The 25,492-nt window shown below is 43.7% G+C and overlaps 1 protein-coding gene across 2 annotated transcripts in view; it reads left to right on the top strand.

Annotated features, from left to right (window-relative positions):
* The first annotated feature begins 3,518 nt into the window (after positions 1–3,518).
* The window catches only part of LOC146439182 (calpain-8-like), a 45,328-nt gene continuing 23,354 nt past the window's right edge, over positions 3,519–25,492 (top strand). Inside the window, exons 1-11 of one of the 2 annotated variants that reach the window (XM_085054718.1) lie at positions 3,519–3,891; positions 6,056–6,125; positions 13,930–14,048; positions 15,155–15,288; positions 15,582–15,750; positions 16,616–16,699; positions 17,493–17,578; positions 18,932–19,006; positions 19,984–20,144; positions 20,860–21,045; positions 24,758–24,968. In XM_085054718.1, the coding sequence (XP_084910844.1) occupies positions 3,655–3,891; positions 6,056–6,125; positions 13,930–14,048; positions 15,155–15,288; positions 15,582–15,750; positions 16,616–16,699; positions 17,493–17,578; positions 18,932–19,006; positions 19,984–20,144; positions 20,860–21,045; positions 24,758–24,968 (1,532 nt within the window). In that variant the 5' untranslated portion in view covers positions 3,519–3,654. The remainder of the gene's footprint in view (positions 3,892–6,055; positions 6,126–13,929; positions 14,049–15,154; positions 15,289–15,581; positions 15,751–16,615; positions 16,700–17,492; positions 17,579–18,931; positions 19,007–19,983; positions 20,145–20,859; positions 21,046–24,757; positions 24,969–25,492) is intronic. The other variant, XM_085054719.1, reaches the window with a different exon arrangement.

Raw genomic sequence — 25,492 nt, forward strand, 5'->3', positions numbered from 1 at the left:
TAGCTGCAGCCCTGGCCAGTGCAGTGTGAGGTGTCAGAAAGACCTGGGTCATCCTGCAAAATACAGCTATCCTTCCCAGCTTCCTTCCCAGAACCGAACTATCATTCCTGGATCTGCCAAATTGTGTTGTGGAGCTTCCCACCTGGGGTGCAGCCATGACCTCTGCAGGATATCATCTTCCTACTCCTCAGGCACCAACAATTTTCTGGCTCTTATGAAACAACCAAGCAGGATCAGAGCTAATTTCATATGTGTTTTCCTATAAGGAGCCTTCTAGGCTGCAGCTTGTAGCAACCCTTCCCTCCCCAAACACTTAGGTAAAATATTGCAACCTCTAAAACAATGATCTTAGACACAAACATTTAGGAACTTTCATAGCTCCCAGTAGTCTTCCTATTGATACTCACTCCATTTTCATGGTAATGGGGTGGGTAGGAGCCCATACATCCAGAACAGGAGAAGGCAAGCTCTCAGAGTCAAACTACTCTGTTTTCATGCTGCAGGGTCTACAATACAGTGAAGCAGATTTAATCCTCATTAGCAAAATGCTGCAGTACAGGAGAGCCCTCTCGTTTCTCTCTAATGCACTATATCAGAAATGTGTCTGGAACTGCTGGGTAATTGGCAGTTATTTTCTTCCGAAGATTTCCTCAGATACAGAACAGTCTTGACTGCATGAAATTTCCAGTCTCTTCTTTGAAACCCAGGTGATGCATTCTCCTGGTTTAATTGGTTTTCCCCTATTCCTCTCACCCTCTTACTGTCATCAAGAAAAGGGGAGAGGGAAAGGAAAGCAGGAAGAGCCAGACAAAAACATGCAAATCCCAGAAGCAACAAAAATCAGAATAATTACTATAATTTTTAACCCTAGGGGTTAATGCCACTACAGCAGCAGTTTTTGGGGAACCTGAAAACTTTTCCTCCTATAATACAACTGTCAGATGTTGCTGTAGTCAACTATACAGTCATCATCACCTCCTCTCCTTTATATCCTCTAGATGGTGCTTGTGTATAACTTTCTACACAAAATAAATCATGCTGCTGCTAATCAAGCTTGGAAAATGGATTGGAAGTGCTATTCTACAGATCACTGGAAGGAAATGGTTGTGGTGGACACCCTGGCTGGTTACCTGGTCCAAGCTTCCTCCAGAGAAAAGGGCTGTCCTGAGCCACTTTCCAAATGTGAAAACTGCAATTTAGTATTAAAATCTGATTGTATTTCATAGAATTATAGAATGGCTTGTTTTGGAAGGGACCCTAAATATCACCTTGTTCCACCCCCCCTACCATGGGCAGGGACACCTTTCACTAGAACAAGTTGCCCAAAGGCTCATTCAACCTGGCCTTGAACAATTCCAGGGATGGGACATCCACAACCTCTCTGGGAAACGTGCCAGAGCCTCTCCATCCTTATCGTGAAGAATTTCTACCTAATGTTTAATCTAAACCTCCCCTGTGTCAGTTTGAAGACACATTCCTGCTTGGCTTATCACTACATAACCTGTATAAAAATTCCCTCTCCAGCTTTCGTGTAGCTTTCTTTAGGGACTGGAAGGTGCTCTAAGGTCTCTCTGGAGCCTTTTATTCTCCAGTTTGAACAACCCCAGTTTTCTCAGCCTGTCTTCACAGGAGAGATGCTCCTACATTTCCTCTGTCTTACCCTTTACACTCTGGTGATGTACAAGGGTTCACCCCTGCTGTGCCCACTCACACCTAGTGCCAACTGGAGTTACAGAGCACACAGCATATCAAGTATATGTCTGAAAAAGTACGTGGAAAACAAAATATTTATGTTCAAAATGGCCTTTTCCAATTGCTGGAGCACCATGCTTTTCCATGAACAACATTGCCAAAGTGCAGCTTACAGCAATCACAGCAGAGTGGGAGTGTTCCTCTGGAGCACAGGAAGAGAGGAAATTTCAGCACAAGGCACTGGTGCAGGGTGGGAAAGAAAGCACTATTCTGCCTCATGAGCAAAGAAAGTGGGTACCCCTGAGTGGTCTGTGGGACAGGAAAAAAATTCCACCCCGGAGAGAAAAACCCCCTTAAGCCTTTATTATTCCACTCCTCACTCTGGTTCAGTACACAGAAATACCTGGAAGTGCTGAAATATAACAGAGATAAAATACTGCCCATCTTTTTCCTTTATTCCATTTCAACAATACAAGTTTAATTTTGGGGTAATTGATATTCCCTCAGCCCAGCCTTCACTACCTGGAACTGACCAAATCATTTTGTTTCCTCCTTTGCATTCACTCTCTTCAAATATTTGCAGACAAGCAACCAGGCTAGCCTCTATTTGGACTCCTTATCTCACCAGGTTTCAGTCCTTAAAAATTCTGTCTTCCTTTCCCCACACCTTCTGTCTAAATTTACTGAGAGGTAGTCATCAAACACACTCCTTGGCAAACAAAGTTACTGTTTACCCAGCTTTTAGCCGGACACGCAGTGGGCTTTGCTGGGCAATCCCAGCCATTATACAGGATGACAGCAGAGAGCAGCTGTGCTCCATGGAAAATATTTCCTCCTTCAGTTCTTGAACCTACAGACATTTGTAGCCACCTTGCCAGGGAGGTGTGCACCCCTGTGTTAGTACAAATGGGGTTGCCAGGCAGAAATGGAGTTTTTCTCCTACAAGAATAGCAACCACTATTTCTTAAGGTTTATAAAGTTTTTTGCACTCAAGGCTTTCTTTGTTTTCTGCCTGTAAACATTTGATATGCAGGAAACACCACCAGAAGACTATAAATATGATTGTAAATATGACTGTAACCTCTCACTAGCTGAGATAAGAGCCCATTTTTATGGATGGGGATGTTTCAGTGACTTCTGCCCAAGGGACACTGCAGAGGGGGAGCAGGGCTTACTAGCTTGCCTCCTATCTGGTGAAACAATTGCCCATTTTTGGCCTAGGTCATTCTCCTGGATTGTATCCTTGCCCTCCCTCTGCAAGTGGCCAGCTCTAGCTCCGTCAAGTTCATATCTTTTATTGCTAATAAATTAAATTCATACTGATTTGAGAGTACCAAAGGGGGGAGTCTTTTTTAAAAACTCATCATTTAAGCCAGAAGTGGGTTAAACTTTTCTCTAGCTTTAAACTCCATAGCATCTCCATAGCCATGGCAGTATATATGGCAGTATATATATATAGCCATAGCAGTATATATGGCACTATGGCAGTATATATCCAACTCCAGGTTTTGTGGCTGCACAACCTTCCAACAGCATAGAGCCTGATCTTAGGAGAAGGAAAGGAGTTTTGAACCATCTTCACCCGGATTTTTAAAGGACTGATCTTTAAACCTGACTTTCAGCGCATGGAATGCACACAGTCTCGCTCCATGCATGAACAGGTGTGTCTGGAAAAAGTTCTCCCTGGCTTCTTGCTAAAAGAGTATTTTAAAAGGGGACAGCAGAAAAAGCAAATAACACAGGACTAGCAGCAGGCAGTGCCCATAATCCCAGCCATGGTGGCTGTGGCTCCCGCCCATCTCCCAGGTACATATTTGCTCTCCTGGTTCCTCCTCCCTGCAGGGCTGCTGGAGCACTGAGGGCAGTCCTTGGCTCCACCCGAGCCTGCTGCCTGCCCACACGCACCTCCCTGGCCCAGGAGGCAAAGGCAGAGCTGCAGCACTCACCGGGAGAGTGGGCAGCATGTCCAGGGCCGCCGTGAGACTCTGCCAAGAGAGAGCGGCAGCGGGCGGGCTCGGATCCAACAGGAATGCCATCAAGTATTTGAAGCAGGACTATGAGGCCCTGAAGCAGCAGTGCCTGCAGACTGGCACACTGTTCAAGGATGAAGAATTCCCAGCCTGTCCTTCTGCTCTGGGCTACCGGGACCTGGGACCATACTCCTTCAAAACTCAAGGGATAGTCTGGAAACACCCCACGGTAAGAGTGCTCTGTGACTGCCTAGTTCACTGCCTTCAAATCTAACCAAAGCTGAGCATCCAGGCTAAATCAGTGATGAGCCTGAATATCCTGTAGGTTTTGTTTTTTACTTCCATCTTGCCTTACTTCCGCAGTTGGCAGAAAAAAGGTTGGAAAGGGGATTGGAAAAATATGGGGAATCCTATAACTGCTTCGTGGGAACCTGGTTCCTTCCTGTCCATCCCAGCTCCAGAGAGCTGCAAGTCCAGGGTGCAATGCAGAGATGGATGCAAAAGCCCCATGTGCATCCAGCCAGACCGTGGGGCACCTGGGAGCCACTGACTGTCAATTGTCAAGACCTACACCAAGGTCTTGCCACTGTGCCCCTCAGGAAATCAGACTAATACCTAAATAAAATCCTCTGCTTGACTTCAAGCTGCCTGTAACAGTTAAATAGCAACTGACTAGAAATGCTATTACCTAAATACATATATCCTAGAAATGGCCTCTGATTCTAAGAAAGTAATTTTCATCAGGAAATATTAGATGATGATTTTTATTTTTTTTTAAGTCATAAAATCAGGGCTTCAGAGATTTTTCTGTACTCCCATTTCCCAGTCACTTATTTCTCTCTATTTTGCGTCTCCTTTGTCATTTTGCAACATCAAGAAATACTTTAGAAAATGGAGAAAACCCCCCTTCAAATTACTTACCTCTGTCTGATGGAGGAAAGGAGAATGGGAAGAACAGAAAATTTCAAGACTTCGGGCTTTATTATTTTTTCATCTGAAAAGTGAGAAACAGAAACTTGCAGGTTTAGTAACTTCAGATTTAATGACCCTGGCAAGCCCATTTATCCATCAGCACCTTACTCTGGCACCTGGATGTTCCCTTAACAAGTACCATGGATGTGTGTCTTGGCTTTGTCTGTCCTTGGAGAAGATCAGCCTTAGAAAACTCATTGAATTAGATTTGGGCTTCTCACAGAAGAGCAATGTTGAGCTGCAGGCAGAGACACACCCACGAGCACAGCAGGATGAGGAATTACTGAGGGCTCAGATCCAACAGGGTTAAATGTCCCAGCTGTACCTGCCAGAGACCAGTCTGTGTGGGACTCCTGAGGGGAAACTCAGCTGGCTGAAAGGTGCATGTGGCACTTGGGAGTGGCTCAGGAAGGACAGGTGTCTGGGTGAGTGACAAGTCATACACAGATGACTGGCACTGCTTTGGAGAAAAAAGAGAAAAAGACACAGAAATCCTTTTCCTGTGTGGAGGGTAACCTACTGGCAGACCCTTATCCACTGGACAGAGGCAAACATGATGTAGCTGAGATTGCTCCTATTGCAAGAGGAGATTCACAAACTGGCCCTTCTTCACACACATGCACACAAGAAGTCCTGTGTTGTCCCTGTCTCTCCACAGGACGCTCAGAACTGACAACTGCTGCTCTCAGGGAGAGCTGGTGACTGCCTAAACTGTCCTCAACCCTGCTTGCCAAGCTAGGCTTCCTATAAACTGCTCCTGCTGCCATTCAGAAGCTCATGGAAAATTCTCAGAAAAACAGAAAAGGCTTTTGTCTCTAGAGAGACAATAATAAGTTCCTAATATAGGCCATGAGTTGTTGGAGAGCTGAGAGTTGGGATAGGAGTGACAGTCATTGCCATAACCTACTTGGCTGGCCCCAAAGGGCCAGGAAGAAAGAGGGGTTGTTGCTAATAAAAGCATTTGTGTGGTTGGCCTCCCAGGAAGCAGGATCAGGGTGGGGGAACATCCTCCACACTGCTGGCACTGGAAACTCAGCACAGTTCCAGTGGCACAGGCAGCAGCCACAGTTGCAAACTCATCTGTGCTGCTTGAACCAAAATCTCAGCAAGATAAAGTAAGAAGTAAATGCTAAGGTGGATTTTCACCTCTGTCTCCACTACAAAAATTTTCAGTAGTTTCACTCACAATGCCTAGTAGCAAAGGGCATCAAGATTGCCTAAAAAAATAAAAATACATGCAGTCCTCAGTTTAATAAGGAAATGTCCTGGGACAGTGTTAATCAGATGGAGGAGAAAGGAAAAATTTTTAAAGAAATTTTGGAAATCTTTAATAGTTTTTGAATACTGAAATGAGGAACAATAAAAGGGAACTTTTCAGCCCAGAAAGGATGATGCAAACTTTGAAATTGTGTTTTTTTCAGGAGTTGTGTGCCAACCCTCAGTTCATAATTGGAGGAGCTACCCGAACAGATGTCTGCCAAGGAGAGCTGGGTACGTACAGTGCTTCTGAATTTTGTTTTGGAAGAAGAAAAAGAAATGAAGCTTCATTTAAAAACTCCTGATACATGGACCGTTTTATTGGCTGTCTCCCAGACATAGTACGGAGAGTCAGATACCCAAGAAGAGGACTCACATACCAGCATTGCTGCCTGAGACAGGGTATATATGGGCTTGTAAGAGCTCTGTCAAAATTGGAAGACACCAAGCTGTCTCCTGAAGGAAGGAAGTAATTCTCTGGAACAGAAAACTGGTTTGCTTTTGACCTCTTAAGACAGAGGTGGATGCCAATCTAGTCATGAGAGCACTTGCCCTGAGGCAAGAGAGTGGGAGTCCTGCCCATGCCAGCAAGAGCAGCTCCAAAGACTTCTGGGGGAAAAAGGACACCAGGGAAGTTTTCTGCTGTAGCCTAGTCCTTAGGGATTTTTATTTGGAAGGCAGACCAAGTTCCAGCCTGAGTTTCACGCAAAACAACCAAAGAACAGAGCAGGAACTGGTTTAGAAGGGGCTGGGTCTATGATGTGCCATTTTGTGTCAAGCAAGATGGTCCAAGCATGGGTTGGAAACAAGGATCACATCATAAAAAAAAATGAACAGAGCATGTAAACTTTGTAATACCATCCACAACAAACAAATTGTTCCCAGCCCTTCATGCTGAGTGCTCCTTTCTGCTTGAACAGCATTTCATGCAGAACTGTGAGCAGGGACAGGAGCAGACAGGCACCAGTCACACTGTGCAAGCACAGACCAAAAAGGCAGCTCTGTTCAGCTCCCCAAATTAGGGCCTGAAGAGAGGAGGTGTCTCTCAGGCAGCACTCATCATCTCCCAGACATCCATCATAAAAAAACCTTCCTTACCCATTTTTCTGCAATGCCTGCCTTTGGCTAAACAGAGCTGCTGTGCAAGAGTCCAGAAGGGAGCTGTAAGGGGACTTTATTCCCCCTTGCAGTAGCTGCTGCTGCAGCTGCTGCCTTCCCTGCCTGCCTGGCTGATAAGATCAAGCTGCAGAGGACAGCAGCAACCACCTCTCCTGACTGCATAGAGAGGCAAGAAGGCTGAAACTCCTGTAATGAGAATTTGATAGATTAGACACAGAGAAATCAGCCTTTCTCCCTCCTGTGCTGCTAACTGCAGTACTCCTGACCTCACTGGGCTTCCAGCACATCCATTGTGCAAATGAGATTGAAACAATTTATGCGAGTCGTTGGCGATAAATAACACCAGTGCTGCTCTTGTAAACACAGCACTATTAAAGCAATTGCTAAAAAATTCCCTGGTGTGTGGGCTTGTACTCCAAATGCTAAAAATAAGATGCCCAATCGTATACTTGCTCCAGGATGTTTATTTGGTGGATGCTGGAACAGAGTATGGGGAAATCACTTACTGTATTTCAGGAGAATGGCTCAAATAAGTAGTAAAAGCGACATTTCTTGTCATCTCCTATTTGGAAAGTTTCTATAATAGCACAAAAAAATTAAGAACATACACCTGAAGTAAAACCTCATTTTCCTTGACATTTTACAAGCTATAGGACTGAAAAGTATCTGTTCTTAAACTAGAAGAGGCCAGTGCATTATTTGTGTTTAGCCTAGAAACTGAATACAAATACCCTGAGCCCTTTTCTATTTCTGTCACCTGCTGAATGTTTCTGTAGAGCTCCAGTCCCTGGTGCTAAATGGGCTTTCACTAGAGATCAGTGCCAAAATCCATCACATAGTGCTAACAACAGAGCTGCACCCCAAAACCTCCTGTGAATCTGGGGATGGTGCCTTGCTCTGGGTTTTCCCAAGACAGCTTTTGGTGGCCAGTAGCCCAAGGGCTGAATGCTATCCCAAACCTAGAAGAGAAGCCCTAAAATCTGATTCCTTTATTAGGAACTTGATTTTCTCTCTCTCTCACTCTCTCAAAAGAAAAAGAGAAAATAATGAAAGATAATCCAATTTGTTTCTGCAAGGCTGCTTACAATTGCTTCTACACATGCTGACCCTTCACAAAAATAAACTGCAGGCATGGGACTTCCCTTCTAGCCTTCGGGTATTTGCTTTACATCTCTGAGGCATACTAAGCTTTTTGTGGTATTTGATCCAATACCTTGAATATCAAAGTCCTTCTTACTAAAACCCTCATGTAAAACACTTCTATTGAAACAGACCCTGATTACATATTTACATAAGCCACGTATGTGACTGGGTAGCAAGTCCTTTAGGGAAATAGAGTCTATTTTAAATAATATTTTCTGACACGTTTCTTTTCTTTTAAAAATAACACTGCAGGTCTGGGTTTCTATGAACAAAAGGAACAAGAAAACCCAGAGTTGGTCTCACTCCATTAAACTTATTTCTTTGACAACAGTGTAAACTAGATGAATATCAGCTTGGGAAGTTTGATGAGGACTTGAAAGACTTGAAATGTTTTAAACATTCTTTGAACCATATCTTTTTGATAGCCTAGTAACAACTTGAAATGTAGTCACATAGTCTTAGTTATTAAAGGTGACTTATGAAGTTTTCTTGCAGCTATCTGAATAAGTTAACCCGAGGACTGTTTGCAGAAGTTCTTAAGAAGTAAATGGCATAAATTTAATTTCAATAATATAAAACATACTGAAACCCCCTCAGTTTAATATTAGCTTTCCAGATCCACACTATTTATATTCATGAGTTGCCTTTTGTTCTGAACGCCCAGAGGCCACTCCAGGCAGGCAGCTCCCTGGGCCAGGGCTGGCAGCTGGAGGAGTTCCCTGAAGCCAAGGCAAATGCACCAGTTCACAGCAGCCCAGAGCCCACCCCACGTGTGCTTTGTGCATGGCTTGTCCTGCAGGCAGATTTGGGGAGATTACAGGTATCCTGGAGAACAGACCGAAGCCTGACAGCTCTGAGATAGATCTGATACCTGTTGAGGGAGCCTTTGAAGTGGCTGTAGGTGGGAGAGAACTTAATAGTGCTGGGTTTGTTCACTTGTTTTGCTGTGCACATTAATGTATGGCCCTTCTGATGTTCAATCCCATGGGCTCAGCAATGTTGGACATCCTTACTCTAGCAAATACATCTCGTAGATGTCAAAAAAATATGTTCACTAACAACTCTGAGACCCCAAAGAGAAGAAAGCCTGTTCCTTTGCTGGATTCTCCTTTGGCTTTCTGTACACAGCTGCAAAACACAATTAATTTCCATAGAAAACTTCAGAAAGTCTTTAGAAATCCCAAAGCAGAGGCAGCCTGCACTGCCATAGATGATAAGCTCGTGGGTCAGTGCTTCCTTGATGTCTGCTATGATGCCCCAGGTCCTACAAGCTCTGAACAAGGGCTTCCAGCAGAGACTAAAGCTGAGAGTCAAAGCTGTTTGGTAATCCAGGGAGCAAGAGCCACAGCATGGTGTTAGGATCCTTTCTGAACACCAGGCACTGCTGAAACAGCAACAAGCCACAACACAGTCAGGACAGAAATGCCTCTGTGCTGTCCAGTTGCATCCTGGAACCAGAAACTTGGACTTCTGGCTGAAACTCACCATCTCTAGGTCAAAGAAGAGTTTAGATGCTCTGTGTCTAGACACTCTGATGGCAGCTAAAGAGAAAGTGAGCACAGCTCTGGAGCAACTGAAACTAATCAGATTTCTCATTTATTTTATGGCCTCTGCAAGTGGAGCATGCTTGGGTAAACATCATCAATACGGAGGAGCCGCTGAGCTCCCAGGTCACCAAGGATTCCTTATTCACTGCAGCAATTCGATTAGCTCAGTAAACCAGGAGCTGCCTGGGTAGCACTGAGAGCATGAGCCAACTCAGGACATCTGTGAGCAGTAAGGGATTTTATTTCAAGTGCACTAACAGTCAAAGTAATTCTCCAAGATCACATGTGTGGGTATATATATACATATATATATATATATATACATATATATATATATGTATGCACACACAGACACATACACAGGAACTAGGCATAGCTAGCCTTCATGTCTACCCTTTCCACCACAAACTCAAGGTCAGAATTGCTTAAATTAAAAAAAAAAACTAAAAAAAGAAAATTTCACTTTACTACCTTTTCAAATCACTTCAGATCCAGGAATCAAGCTGGCTTCTTTTCAAGACATTCAGCAGCAGCAGCAGTAAACACTGTAATTGGCACTTGTCTGAAACCTCGGTTCATGAAGTAGAAGACTAAGCAGAAGCAGCATTATGTGTTCTTAGGTGACTTAACCTTGCAGGGCTAATGTTGAAAAGGCTTTTTTTTAAAATAAGATTTATTTTTACAAGCTGAAATGCTGCATCTTTAAACACATATGGTGAACAGAAATGCTTTTTAATATTGTCCTGTTTCTGACTATACATCTACTAGAAATACATTCTAAATAATTAATTAGTTGGCCAATTGGTCTCTTATTCTCTCCCTCAAAAAAAAAAAATCTCTTTTTAGGAAGGTACTAAAGCAGTTTGCTCACAGTGTAAAAGATTACTTATGACCTGCAGCTGAATCAGAACAAGTTTGAGTGGTCCTACATAAGGTGCCTTTCTGGGGAGCTTCTGCTGTTGTGCTGTCCTGTAGGCACAACCACAAACTAAACCCTGAAACCTGTTGCTGGCAAAATGATGTTGAACTGTGAAAAATGGAACAGGAACTGTCAGTGTGTACTTTTTTAGAACTACTCATATACTATCCAGTAGGACTGAGAAGACTTACTAATAGATCAGGATCCCATTGTGGGGTACAAGAAGGTAAGAGGCCAACTGTGCAGATAAGGGCTCATCATGGAAGTTCCTTGATACAGACAGATTCCTACATGCTCTGAAAGTAAATATCACAGGAGCTTGAATGTCATGCATCTCTGCTGTATAAAGATGCCCCCAAACCATCTACCTTCAGACACACTTCCATTTTTATTGAGTTACTGTGCAGCAGCCAATTCCCAGCTGGTTCCTTTCCTTTTGGTTGGCACAAGCTTAGTCAAAGATATTAGGCCCCAGAAAGTAAGGTTTGGAGATAGGACTCTGCAGTGCTCAAGGCGGGCTTGGCTGCTTTCAAGGCCAAGCTCACCACTGCAATTGTTCCAAAACAATTCTTTCCAGGTGTGATTTGCTCTGAAATGCTTCCCTGGGAGGTCAGACTGCATGGGTGTGTTGGAGAGAGGCAGCAACACCCATGTCACTCACTCTCCCAGACACTAAGAAGTTAATTCATGCTGTAAGAAAAGGAGCCTTAAAAGATTTCATGGTGCATTTGGCATCCTCTGGGCTGAGATTCTGAAATTGTTTAGTTCTGAGGTAGGGAGGTAAACAATGGATTTTAGGAAACCCCCCTCATTCCACTGAATTTTCTGCCTATTTGTGCATCCAACACACACTGTCCTTAGTAAAGCCTGGAGTAGTTACTTCTTCACTGGCTTGAAAATCCTGGCTTGGACCAGGAAGGGGAAACCCTTCCAGGTGTTGCACCTTGGGAAAGCCCCAAATTGTCACTGCCACAGGCCTTCTCTGGTCTCACAGGGGTGGAGGGACTCAGCAGGGATGCAGGGACCTTCACCTTGCCCCCTTCTCAGAAATAATACTCTGCACTTTGAGGCATGCCAGGAATATCAGAAAAATGAGAATTTCAGTTCTGACTTCATAAGGCTTTTCATCTTCCTCCTCTGAAAATCCATTCCCCAGACTTATGACCATTATTTCTATCTCTTCAAGGAAAACAGAAATTATAACAGCTTAAGGCATGTGCTGTACCAAGGAAAGCCTCAAAGAAATAGATACAAAGCAGATCTGAGTGTTCTCAGTCTCATTTTTCCATGCATCTACATTTCCTTAGGAGAGGAGGTTCTTAAAGCCTTTTTTTCCCACACCTTGTGCTCTTATAATTTTGCTTATTTTATACATAAGTACCTAAGGCTGGGAGAAAACTTCCAGGCAACCAAATTGATCCCTCCTTAGAAGGTTTTTTTCTCATCTTGTTCTATAGACTGAAGATTCCAGATTCTCTTTTCTATATGCAGAGCACCAACTTTTCCCTATTTCCACTTTAAACATATCACAATCCTTTTATTTTATCTTCTTCACTGCAAAGGAAATATTATCTTTCAGCTAAGAGCTCTTGCCTCAAACAGCTTTTCTGCAAAGTAGCATTTAACCTGCCTCACACTTCCTCTTCAAACTTCACTTGTGTAGGATGAGCAGGACAAATTTTTTTAACCTCTTCTCATAAGAAATGCAGGTTGATGGAGAGAAGCAGGCAATCCATTTTTCTGCCCCCTTCCAGCCTGAATGCTCTTTCCTAAATGTGGCAGCCAAGATGAGGCAGAGCAACACTTGAGGGGAGGCTCAAGCAGCACCTCACACACTAATATTAGGGTTTTCCTTCCCCTTTAGAAAGGCCTGGGCTGGTACAATGGGGAGATGGTAGTTTTGGACACATAATGATCAGCTCAGGTGGTTACAGATCATCACACCAGGGGCACTTCTTTACAGGGTTTTCTCAAATCACTGCCTGCCAAACTCAAACTCAAACTCAAACTCAAACTCAAACTCAAACTCAAACTCAAACTCAAACCAGCTCATAGGAGGTATCTGGGTACCTCCCAGTGGAGTGCAGACAGCAGAGAGCACCTGGCAAGTCCCTGTATCCTACTTTTACACTTGTATTCACCATGGCATTAAATCCTAAATCCCAGCTCAATATAAAGAGTTAACTGCTGCTCTAGGATATTCAGTCTTGCTGCAGATTAATCTCTTTCCTTGGTTCCTCAATTAGCTTATTTGCTCTGAAGCAAGAGCTGTGATGCCAATTCCTTCTGCAGAATATGCACTCACACAAAGGAACTATGTCTTGGCACAGATAATCCTCAGGGAACCAGGAAAATGTTAGTGCCTTCAGAGCAGTTTTGTTTTCCTAGGCTCTCTGCACACCTCAGAAATAAAACAGAATCACAGAAATTCTTCCTGCTGTTTGCAGTGTGCAAACACCACGAGCCACCGAGTTTCCCTGGGGCACCACCTTTGGTGTGATAGACGCTTCTGCTCAGCCAGCCTCCAATCCACAACAAACAGGTAACCAACGCAGCAAACAGCTCCAGCTGCAAGGCACACAGCCTCCAGGGAGGGCTGGGTAAGCCCAGCCTTTCCAGAATAAGGAATGGGCCAAAGAAAGGATTTGCCTCCTCACAAAGGCTCTGGGAGATTTCAGCACCCATTAGACTGCTGGGCAAATCTCTGGCAGTAGTGATGGTTCAAGTTCAGGCCTTCAAAGAAAGGGCTGAGAAGGGATAGCCCCTGCAATGTTCCTGCTCCCCACTGAATCTTCTCCAATAGGTGGGAATGGAAATCCCACCATCTTTCTGTCAACCCAGAGCTTTGCCCTCTTCTGGACTCTCCTAAGCCCTTGTCTGCCCCAGATGTGGTGGCTTGAGTCTAAAGTACCACAGGTCATTAACTCTGTCCTGCCCAGCCGTGCTTTGCAAGCCACATACCTCAAATGCCTTCTCCTTCTGGCTGTGTTCTTGGTCTCCTGAGGGCATTAACAAGCTTAGGTAAAGCAGCCTGTTCTCACAGCTTCGTGAAAAAACCAGAGCACAAACTAGACCATTGAAATTACCACCATGGTCAGCCTCCAAGGCCCCAAGATACCTGTGTGGTTTGGGTGAGTGGAAAATGAGCAAAAGAGAGAAATAACAGAACAAGAACAGATTGCTGAACCAACAGATTACTGAGTCTAGCAGGACCTTGCAGAGCTCTTAAGGCTGGCATCTTAGTCCAGGTGAGAGCATGACTTAAAGGAGTTATTAATGAACTTTTCTGCCTTGTAATGTGTGTTTTTAGGTGACTGCTGGCTTCTAGCTGCCATTGCATCTCTCACTTTGAATCCAGATATTCTGTTCCGTGTTGTTCCCAAGGCTCAGAGTTTCCAGAAGGACTATGCTGGAATCTTTCATTTCCAGGTACCTATATGATCAGGGGATTGAGAACAAAAGAAGAAAATGCTACTATTTAATTAGAAGCAGCTTATTTTCTTTTTGTTTGGAACAAGTGAAATAATCAACTATTATAGTGTGTATGTGAAATTGATGGGGGAGAGAGAAAGAAAAGAACAGAGTTAAATAATGTTAAATGAGACCAGCTCACTGCTGAAGTTCTGCAGTCTTAGAGTTGATGGGGCTCTGGGGAGTTATACAGATTTTGTAAACTGAGCAGAACCATCAGGCCATGTGAGCCCAAACCAAGCTCTGTTACTGCCAGCCGTTGAGAGTGAATTCAGCCTGGTGTGGTTCCTTCTCCTTCCTCCCCATCCCTTCCTGCTTTGCCTTCATTTCCTTGCCTGTGGACCCAGAGTGTTGGGATTTAGCCAACCTGCTTTGACTGGAGGTTAGGCTCAGGTGGGAGCAGTGTGGATTCACCTTGCAAAGCTAAAGGAGCTGTCCTGGTGAGGACAGAAGTTTTAGAGCACACACCTAGCCCTTCCACCAGCTTACCTTTGAGTGTTATGGGGTGAATCATCATCTCTCCTTTCAGGAATGCAGCAAATCCTGAAATAAACATTTCTAGCTTTGAGGCTGAAATTTAGCACTAGCAATGTTTAACACATTTCCTAGTATTTTCAGCAGGGATTAGCACTATTGAGTGCTTCCCCTTTAGATGCCATCTCCTTGCAGCATTTTTAGAGGGGCATTGTTGTTTTTTTGTTTCTTAAGGTTTGAAACTTGAGATGGTTCAGAGTATCCTTGATCCATGATGGCTTTCTGGGATGTCCACCATGTAAACTCAGTTGACACATACAGACAGAGTTTTTGATGTTATGTACAACAAGATGCTGATCGTATTTCCTATCAGCAAAATTTAATATAGCATTAAGAAGCCTGCTGAACGCTGCACAGAGCTGGGAGGAGTTTGTCTCCATTACAAAGGAGAGGAATCCAGTGTGGGAGTAAACCCTACAGTGGCTTATGCAGGGGGAAGTGTTGACAGGTGAAGGGTTAGGAGGGTGGTGGTATGGAGCTGTTATGGGCACACCAGCCCCCTTCATCTTTTCCTTTCCTCTTTCCCACAGTTCTGGCAGTATGGGGAGTGGGTGGACGTGGTGGTGGACGACAGGCTGCCCACCAAGAACGGGAAGCTGCTCTTCGTGCACTCGGAGGAAGGCAACGAGTTCTGGAGCGCGCTGCTGGAGAAAGCCTACGCCAAGTACGGGGTTGGGCAGGAGCTGTGACCCTGCTGGGGGCCCAGGCTGTGGTGTCAGTCACAGCACACTGCATTCTAATGCAGCCTCCCTCCCACCCAGCATTTACAGTTCCCTCTGGCTCTGTAAGGGTGTTGCCAGCTGTCTGTTCCAAGGGGCTTTAGTTCTGGTGCCCCAGGTCACAGTGATGACAACACAGACTGAGAGACACTGAATGATAAACCCTGCTTTCTGTGGTGCTTTGTGCTAACAGGTGGAGATGGACCTTTGTATCATTCTTACCATCTCTCTCCCACAGGTTGAATGGCTCTTATGAAGCTCTGGCAGGAGGATCCACTGTGGAGGGCTTTGAGGATTTTACTGGAGGCATCTCTGAGTCCTATGAGCTGCGGAGGGCTCCACTGAACCTGTTCCAAATCATCCAGAAGGCTCTGAGAGCTGGCTCACTGCTTGGCTGCTCCATTGATGTAAGAGGATGACAGAGCTTTACTGTCCTTGCTCCTCTTCTCAGGGCTGTGGTCCATACTGTGACAAAAGCCCAGACCAATGTTAGATATAGGTACTAAGGTCTGGTATAAAAGCAAACTGAGATTAATTTATAGATTTCAGTAACAAAAACTTTGGACAAAGCTCTAGATAACCAATTCTCATCATGCCTCCCTATTTACATGACAGCATGTGGTAATACTTAGACCCATGAACTACATACTGGTCTTCTTGAACTCCATTTTCATTCTCTGAGTATCTTTTCTCATTCAAATTTTGTGTAATTTCAGCTCCAGATGCTGACTGCCAGAGACAAACTCACTGAGACACTTTGTTGTAGCCTGTAGTCTGATTCTGGCTTTGGGTTTCAGTCCTAAAGATTACTGACACCTGTAATACAAACACTCTCAAGTTACAGATGATGTTGGAACATATTTTGGAGACTTTACACCTTTCACATCCTGTTTCATTATCTTGTTTGCCTTGTGGCATATAGAATTACCAGAGTTCCAATTCTCATATACTGGATTTTGACTGAGACAGGCTAGAACTAAGTTCATGTGAACATGTCTTTGCAGGTGACTGGGTCTGTCACCTGAGCTGGGAATTGGATTTAGATCTCATTGTACATTCTTGAATTTCTTCTGTGCTCAGATTGCATATTAAGAGGCATGAAACTGCAGCTTTTGCTGTGGATCTCACCTTAATTTAATATACTTTCCATCAAGAATATTGGTATTCATTGTGCACACCACTTTGGATATCTTCCCCCATATTAATTTGCTTATGAAAGCTGAGTTAATACACAATATATAATCATAAATGTGCATACTTTTATTGCTCCAGATAACTGCTACAGCTGAAATAGAAGCAATCACAAGTCTGAAGCTGGTAAAAGGACATGCTTACTCTATCACTGGAGCAGAGGAGGTAAGCCAGCCTCTCTGGGGCCATCAGGCAAACCAGCTTGGGCTTGCAACACTGCAGTACCTTCAACTTTCAGTGAGTGACCATAAAAATGTCCCTAACTAATGCACCCTCTTACAGAAAAAGGAAGTACCTGTAGTACTCAGCCAGGTCAGAAGCTCTGTACAGATAGTGGTGTGGAGTATGCTGTGCAGTCTGCCACTTGTGTGGTGCCAAGAGGCTGGGGTACAAACTGTAAAGGTGGGCCAAGCTGTCACCAAAATTCAGGGTACAGAAAGGAGAAGCAGGAGAGGAGGCAGCCATTCCCCACATGTTTATATTGTGTGAGGTGGGAGCAAGTACTTTGCCAGTCAGAGGTGATGGGAAAGGAGTAAAAGCCTCTTTGATGAACTCTGCTGTTAGTCTCACCTTCAGAGCAAGCCCCAGGTATTCCTGCTCCTCTGAAACTGGAATCATTACAGAGATGTCCAGATAACCTCCTTCCAACCTTGCTGTGTTGTGCAATGTTTCCTGCTTTTGAGGATGCAGATATTCTGCTGTTTTGTAGCTGATGTTTTTCCTTGCATGTTGCTGTCATTATATGAAATGGTGAGTGCTGCAGCTAATGGCTCACTTGGTGGCACAGGATAATATAAAATAAGGGTGGAAGGCATCTAGGTGTCTTTTAACTATTGCAAATTGTAATGGACTGCATCACTCAAGTACAAATCATGTTTTATCCTAACTGAAAAGCAATTGCCCTCTGATGATTGGAATAATGGAAGTGCTCAGGCTCTGTTTGTTGTGGATCTTTTAGGTATATTACCGAGGACGGCCAGAGAAACTAGTGAGGCTTAGAAATCCCTGGGGTGAAGTAGAATGGACTGGATCTTGGAGTGATAAGTAGGTTTTTATATGCCCCTGCTTCTCTCTCTTTGGTGTATTTTGGAATCTATTAAAAATTAAATTGGAACAATGCAGTTAATCCAATCACAAAGCGCATTTAGGAGAGATACTAAATCAGTTGGAATAAAACACTCTTAATTTATTACCAAGGTTGGATATTGATCCATTCTGTCCAGCAGGCATTAATACCTGCCTCAGGCGGAGCTTTCTAATCAGAGACAGCAGCCCTTGGTTTAACTCTGAGCAGCCCAATGCAAGCCATGCCCACGTCATGTGGCAAGAAAACCTTTCTCAAATTGATCCTGCCAATGGTGCCAGCACCTTAGTGAAATATACACAGCAGTCCTGTTCCTGGGAGTTAAAGCAGGGATAAACCATTGTGCCTCTGCTTCAACTCTGAGGTTGCTCAGCTCTAAATCAGAGCAGTGTTTGGTATCTGTCTGAGAATCTTCAAAAAGTGGGGATGCTGACTAAGCTAAGGACACAGAAATCTGAAAATTAGAAACTGTCTGGGCTTCAATTGTCTTGGAATCTTGGGAGCATGGCAGTGACAACACCTATTTTATTTTTATATTTAGAATGTCATAAATTTTACTTTCATTTGGACCACCATATATTTTTTCATGCAACACTTTGAGATTTCAGTTTGCTGTCCTGACTGACTGCAGCTTGGGTGCTGATGTATCCTAATTAAGGAGAGGATATAGAGATAAAATTACAATTACTTTTACCTTATCAGAGATGCTTTGCTCAGCTCTAAGATAAAGTGCCTCAGGCACACACACATGGTGATATCCTGTTTTTTTCACACCTGTTTTACCATGGGACAACCCTGCTGAGGCAGGTGCAGAACTGCATTGTCATGTGGGAGCAGATCAGAGCAGAATCCATCCTGAGCACATTAACATCAGAATGGCAACGGAGCAATGCTGTTTTCTGCAGTAAATTTTCTAATTCCACATTTTTGCTTTCCTATTCTTTCATGACCCCCAACAATGGAGGTTATATCATTTCCCTAGGGAGGATATCAGGTGCCCCAATAGAACATAAAATGGTGAAGCTCTGACTGACTTTCAGGCTGCGAATTTCCCAATCCAGCCAGTCTGTTTGTACCTTCTGGCACCTGGCAGGGGTGATTCAATTCAAGGCTTATTTGTTGCAGATACTGTCACAGTCTGATTCCAGCCCATCATAGTCAGGTTGCAGGGTGTGCTGTCATTTGGAGGGGCACAAGGTCTATTTGTTGGAGAAATATACACTCCTTTATCAGCCTAAGATAGAATCAACTCAGATCTCACTGTAGAATAAAATGCAACAGCTGAACAGTGTGCTTTTCTGCTTTGTCTGCAGTGCTCCTGAATGGAATTATGTTGATCCCAAACAAAAACAGGCTCTGGATAAGCAAGTAGATGATGGAGAGTTTTGGTGAGACTTGTTCATTTAGCTTTCTCTTTTGGACATTTTATGTGCATTAAGCAATCCTTTCGGTTGGAGAAAAACTGCCAGCACCAAGGGGGTTAATAATGACATGCATGCATTGTTAGCTTCTTATTTATCTCCCTTCCTATTCAAATATTACCTTTTATTAGAGCTTGCATAACTCGGTGCTTATCCAAAATATAGAGACCAGATGGTAATAAAATTAATGAGGTGGCAAGAATGAACCTCAGCTGCTCTACATTTTGAGGTTTGTTTTTTTTGCCTAAATGCTACACACTAATGAAAAAGTTCAGATTACCAGCTTGGGAAGAGTCTGTTTACTCAGACCTAATAGGAAGCCTGTCCTAACCCTGATCTGATTATATATGGATCAGTGCTGAACCGATGTCACTCTGTCCTAGCCTGGAGAGATAAATGGCCACTGTCCTCCAGTGCAATCAGCTGCATGGGCCATCAGGCACTGGGGAATGAGAGCAGACCTCTGCTTGCTGCATGAAGCAATCAAGGCCTGTCACTCATGCAAACCCACCAGGAGTGGTAAAAACAAACATCAGTGATAGGACTGAAGCAAAACACCGAGAGTGATGCTTTCACAAGGGCCAGCTCTTACTCCCTTTAAATGGAAACTCCTCGCACATATTGTTTCACCAGTTCCAGTGAATTTGCTTATGAAGCATGATCCATGAGGGATTGCCCACAGCTGGGGATGACAGAAAATGGTTTGACTGAGCCCATAATGTGTAACAGCCGTTGACAAAGACTGTCTCCAGAAGATAGAGCTCATTCAGGCAGTGGGCAATTTTGTTTCCCAAAAGCCGGTTCCAAGTTTCAAAATTCAATTAAAAGCAGCTTTGGGCAGCTCTGTAGCACCAATGTTTGCTGCCCTGTTGGGAGTAGCGTCCAGCTGCAGCCACCTCATCTGTTGCAGGCTGATGGGCTAACCTGGTGTTTTTGTGTGCCAGGATGGCATTTTCAGATTTCCAAAGGCAGTTCAGCCGCCTTGAGATCTGCAACTTGACTCCTGACACACTGACAAGCAACGAGGTCAATAAATGGGACCTGACCCTGTTTCATGGACAGTGGAGACGAGGTTCAACTGCTGGGGGCTGCCAGAACTACCAAGGTAAGGACCCAGCCAAATGGGCCTTTGGTGAAATCCCAAACAAAACATTTGAAAAACAAGTGCTTGTGAGCTGGAGAGCCTTTGGTGGGGAGGAACAGCTTGGAGGTGCAACAATTTCTGTGGGGTTTAGGCAGTGAGCAAAAGCCTGGCAGTTTAAATGAAGATTTAATTCACACTTATTTCCTCATGGGGGATTATCCACCCACCAAGAAGTTAGTTCATGGCTAAATTCTATTTTTTTTTTCCTTCGTCTGCTTTTCCTGCTTACATGGCTTTTGCTACTGCCTGGACTAATCCTCTGAGGGGTTGGGTAGGCCAGGAAAGTGTCACAGTTCAGTGGCACTGTTACTTCCCATTCATTTTCAGGTTAGACCTCTGGAGAGGCTGTCTGGCATTTGCTTCTCTTGCAACAGGAACAGCCTCAGCCAAGGACATTTCCTGGAGGTAAATGTCTGGCTGGAACCAACAATATCAGCTCCTCCCTGTTGGTTGTTAGTCCCCAGGAAATACCCTGGTGCTTTGATTTCCCATGGCTCCAACTGATACTCAGCATAGCTGTGAAAACAGAAACTCAATGTATCTTGATGGAAGGAACTGGAAAAACTCCATGCAAAAGTCCTTCCACAGAGTTATTCTCTGTAGGTCTAGTGACAGCAATCTTGGCTGCAATGACAGCAAAATCTCCTCCTTTTTATCTCCCATTGGGAATTGTTAGCAACATACTGGACCAATCCTCAGTTTAAAATCCGGCTGGATGAACCAGATGATGACCATGAAGGGAGTTTGAACGAGCCATGCTGTACTGTTTTGGTGGGCTTGATGCAGAAGAACCGCAGGAGACAGAAGAGAATGGGAGAAGGTCTGCTCAGTATTGGTTATTCTATATACCAGGTAAAGTTTGCTCCTGATTTTAAAGGCTTTATTCCTTGTCCTGTTAAGCTGGAAAAAAAAAAATTAGCAGTGTGCTACAGCTTGACATTCAGCACTACACTTCAATAAGAGCTGGATTTTGCAAAATAATTCAATTACTTCTCCTATTTCTTCCTGACCCCCATATTATGGGAAGACTCAGATAAATTGAGGCTCAGTTTTTGTCCCACTTCAACAGGATGGCAGTGTAAATTATTGAGCCAGTAATTTAGCAGCAGTCTCATTGAGAGTCTTCTCTTACAAAATCTGAATGGGGGCAGGCTCGGGGTGCCTGGCAATTCCAGATAAGTGTTTCTGATTACAGCCTATCATCACTCCTCAGTAGTCACTTTCTTTTTTATTATTATTTGTCCCTCACATTTCAAACTTTTTTTGATCCATTGTCTGCCATATGCTAACTGTTCTGGTACAGTAAATTTGAGTCTTTGTTTTTCCTGATTTTCCTAGTGTTGCTAAAAATATGATGTAGGAAAAAATCTACAGCGTAACCTCTAATTTCTGTGGTGTGAGGGGAGAGACACAAATATAAAAATTTCCAACCAGTACCATCATTACCAATATCATATGTGGAGAAAAGCAATTAAATGTTGCATAGCTTCCACTGGATGAAGATCATTAGCCAGCACAGGTGGGAGCAGATGGGAAGGGCTGACTTTTGCTAATAAATCTTGTGTGGGATGGCTCAAAACTGGAGAAGGTTTTCCCTAGTGTCCAAGTGCCTGCATGCACACATGGCTCTCACTGAGCACATTTCTGAGCTGCTTTCTCTGTGATGCCAGGCACCCTCACCTATCAGCATCCCAAATTTGTGCATTATGGATGTTTGTCTGCTCCCATCACTGAATACAACACTGGAGAAGCTTTTGTGCATCACATCTGTTCTATGCCATCTGCATCCCCTGGGGTCTTATCCATAATAGAGTGGACTTAGTGACTCTTAAGTCACTTAAGTGTCTCTTAAGATGCAAATTTTTTTGAAAAATCTGGCTGCTAATTCATCTCAGTAGGCACCCAGCTATGATCCCAGCTCCTTGGGTCACACACTGCTACAGGTTTGCTTCATCGCAGCTGATGCTGTGGCTGGGAAGCTCCAGTTAGGACAGCAGACATGATGACCTAAAGCAGACCTCTCTGCGGGAGAAGGTGAAAAAATTGTGTTCAGGTCTGCCTGCTTGCCCTGCAGACCTTTTGTAAGTCATGTAGCTGCCTGCTGACAACACCTGTGTGTCCATCACCCAGCTCCTGGCCTTCCAGGGTGCTGGTTGTAGGGGACAACACCTGACATCTCAAGGGACCTCTTGGGCTCCAGAATGATTGTATGGGTGATGTTTTTAAGGGTTCTTTTGGGACTTGGGAGTACCCTTTCTTTGGCTTTCACTGGAATCTGTTCTCTGAAGACAACTCATTGCCTTTGGAAAAGCTGCCTTATATTTGGAGGAACAAGTTAACATAGCAACTTAGTTAATTTAGGAGGGGCCAAATCTTGAAACCTGCTACTTGTTTTAATTGCTTCACAACAACCTCATTGTCCCCAGACTGACTGCTAGTGACAGTAGCCTTATATTTTCATCATATTCAGTAGTAGTAGACTAGTGGATTTTAGGTCTGCTGTAATAAATTCTCTGGTTTTGGTTTGCAAAGTGGGGCTAACTTGTTGACTTTCCTGACTGAACATTCAAAGGCTTATTTAAGTATTTCCAATCAACAGTATAATTCACAACAGCATATCAGGGGAAAAAGCAATTAGATATTTTACAGATTTCTCTGGATGAAGATTCATTTTTTCCTTTGGAACAGCTCTAGGACAGGAGAGAACTTCATGGGTATCTGATGCTATTATATATGGTTATAAATGAAAGTTAAATAAAAAAGCCTCTGAAGGAGGCTTTATCTGAATTTTTTTTTCCTACTGGTGAATGCAGGTATATTGCAGCCCTTTAACATTGTCTCTTTCCCTTCCTTTCAGATTCCTCCAGAGGTATGTAGTCTCTGCTGAAGACTTCCAGCCTCCAGATGGGCACCTCCTCTTACATTGGAGAATTTAGCTATCAGGAAGATTTCTTCCTTACTAATGATATCTCTTCTGGAGAGCTTTGCTCTTGGATCACTGGATCAATATATCCAGTTCTGAATAACCATTTTCAAGGGACTGGGCCACAAGGATTTATTACAGATGTCTGACTCCCTGCCTTGACCTCATTTATACTTGTTGAAATTTGGCTTCCATGAAGTTTGTACAGCTGAGGTCAGAATTTGGCTGTTTAGTTCAGGTGAAGGTAGAACAGGATCTCTGCACTCTAAACCTGAAAAAAAATGTAGCTAATATTGTTTAGAAGAAATGCCAAGCTCTGTGGATCCATTCCTTTCACAGTTCTGAGCTGGGGCTCCTGGTAATGAACAAGCCCTGCTCAACCTTCCCTAATCCCCCCAGATGTCAATACTGAAGAAAAGAGACTTTTCATTGCTGAAGAAAGAGACCCCAGGGGTGTCTGGCAGTAGGAACAGCCTATACTCATTACTGAGGTCCAGCAGGCTATGCTGCCAATTTTTTCCTTGGCTTTTCAGCCCTTTTCCCTCTCAGTAAATGAATGTGTGGCCAATGTAGCAATTAACTGTGTTCTTTTAGCAGCCTTGCAAATGCAAAGGGAAAATGAACTTTATGTATTGGAGAAGATATAGATCTGTCTTCTTAATCTCTGCAGTTCTACTTAGCTTAATATTGAGTGAGGGGAAAGGATGGGGCTGTTGAATAAATATCAGATTCAATCTTATCTCAGGACAAAAGAGGAAAAACAAACACATTTTTCTACAGTTTACAACAGAAAAACGGAATGATTATACAATGTTTGGTAAGATCTTCGTGTGCTCTGTTCTTAGACAGACAGAGACCTTATCCCTAAGCAATGCTTCCCATCCTGCATCAGCCACACAGCACTTTTTGTGTGTCACTGAATCACACTTTTTGAAAGACATCTTTGTGGAGCAAAAGTCATGAATAAGAGTTTTATAGCAGAGATGTTGTTTTTACACTACTGTTCCTTCTTATGTGTTTTATTTTATGAACTGTGCAATGTTTAACTTCCTAAAGAGTATATTGGTATTAGGGAAAATTTAAGTAGTGTTTTCCACCAAATCCAAATGAATATCCTTAGTATTACTAAGAGAAGTTTGGTAAATCACCTAATGTGGTCCCAAAAGTCTCACCCTTGTGACTACTACTTTGTCCTGCTTACTATTCTTTTCCATCTCTTTAAAGAAATCAGAGACTACAATTCCTGTGCAATTCGATTTATTCCATACCATGAATTGCTCAAAAATATTTTGAAAATTAAATTTGTCCACAAGCAGCCCATGAAAGCAAAAAATGCTCAATGCACAGCCAATTTACAGCATAGTAATTTGATCAGATATGAGCACACATTATGATACTATTTATTTTACATTAATAATTGTAAAGAGGCATGTGAAGAGATAATCTTTATAGAGGAAGATTCTTGTCCCTTCTAATTATCTGCCTCTTTCCCATGACAGAACCCCAGTGGTTTTCTTTTGTGCCATCCCACATGGATTTATTATTTTATACCAAGAAAAGCTTGAGATGGCTTTGAAGCACTGAAATCAAATGGGGTGGGTGGCTTACCAGGGCACTGCCAAACGGTTTCTAACAAGAACACACTCCCCACAGCTGGAGAACACAGATGTGCATGCAGGCCGTGCTTTCTTTGCCAGGCAGCAGCCTGCAGCCCGGACTGACCCCTACGTCAACCTGCGCGAGGTGTCCAGCCGCGTGACGCTGCCCCGGGGACACTACCTCATCGTGCCCTCCACCTTCGAGCCCTTCAAGAACGGGGAGTTCTGCCTGCGAGTTTTTGCTGAGAAACAGGCTAAAACACAGTGAGTACCTTCCCTGGAAACCTCCCCTTCTGCTGGGGAGAAAGGGAAAGGTCAGGTGTTGCACCCACACGCTAGGCTCCATCTTTTGTCTTAACCAGCAAAATACACCCATTTCCACAACCTGTTTTTCCCCACAGCCTACCATAGTGACCACACATCCATGGCAGTCATGGCTCTTCAGAGGTGTCCACTAAGCACTCAGCTGGGAACAAGATCCTGCAGCTCTGGGAAGGAGGTGTTCCCATAATTAAAGAGTGCAGGATATGAGACTACGATGAGGAGGAGATGGTTTTAAAAACAGCTGTATCAATAGTAGCCATTGGATGAAAAATCAGGAGTCTGGATGAGAGACAAGAGCAACAAGGCTGGATTTTCTATGGGAAATATCTTCAAAGAGTTGGGGCAGGCAGAGGTGGGAGGGGGAGTATGGGAAGCAGAAAACATGGGGGCTTGTTCTGTGTGTTTGTTAACACCTTATAGTCAAGCAGCTTTTTTTTTCTAATTATTTTAAAGGCAAGACTTTA

The sequence above is a fragment of the Lichenostomus cassidix genome, chromosome 3 (assembly GCF_008360975.1).
Source record: "Lichenostomus cassidix isolate B80296 chromosome 3, HeHo_3.0, whole genome shotgun sequence".
Taxonomy (NCBI): domain Eukaryota; kingdom Metazoa; phylum Chordata; class Aves; order Passeriformes; family Meliphagidae; genus Lichenostomus; species Lichenostomus cassidix.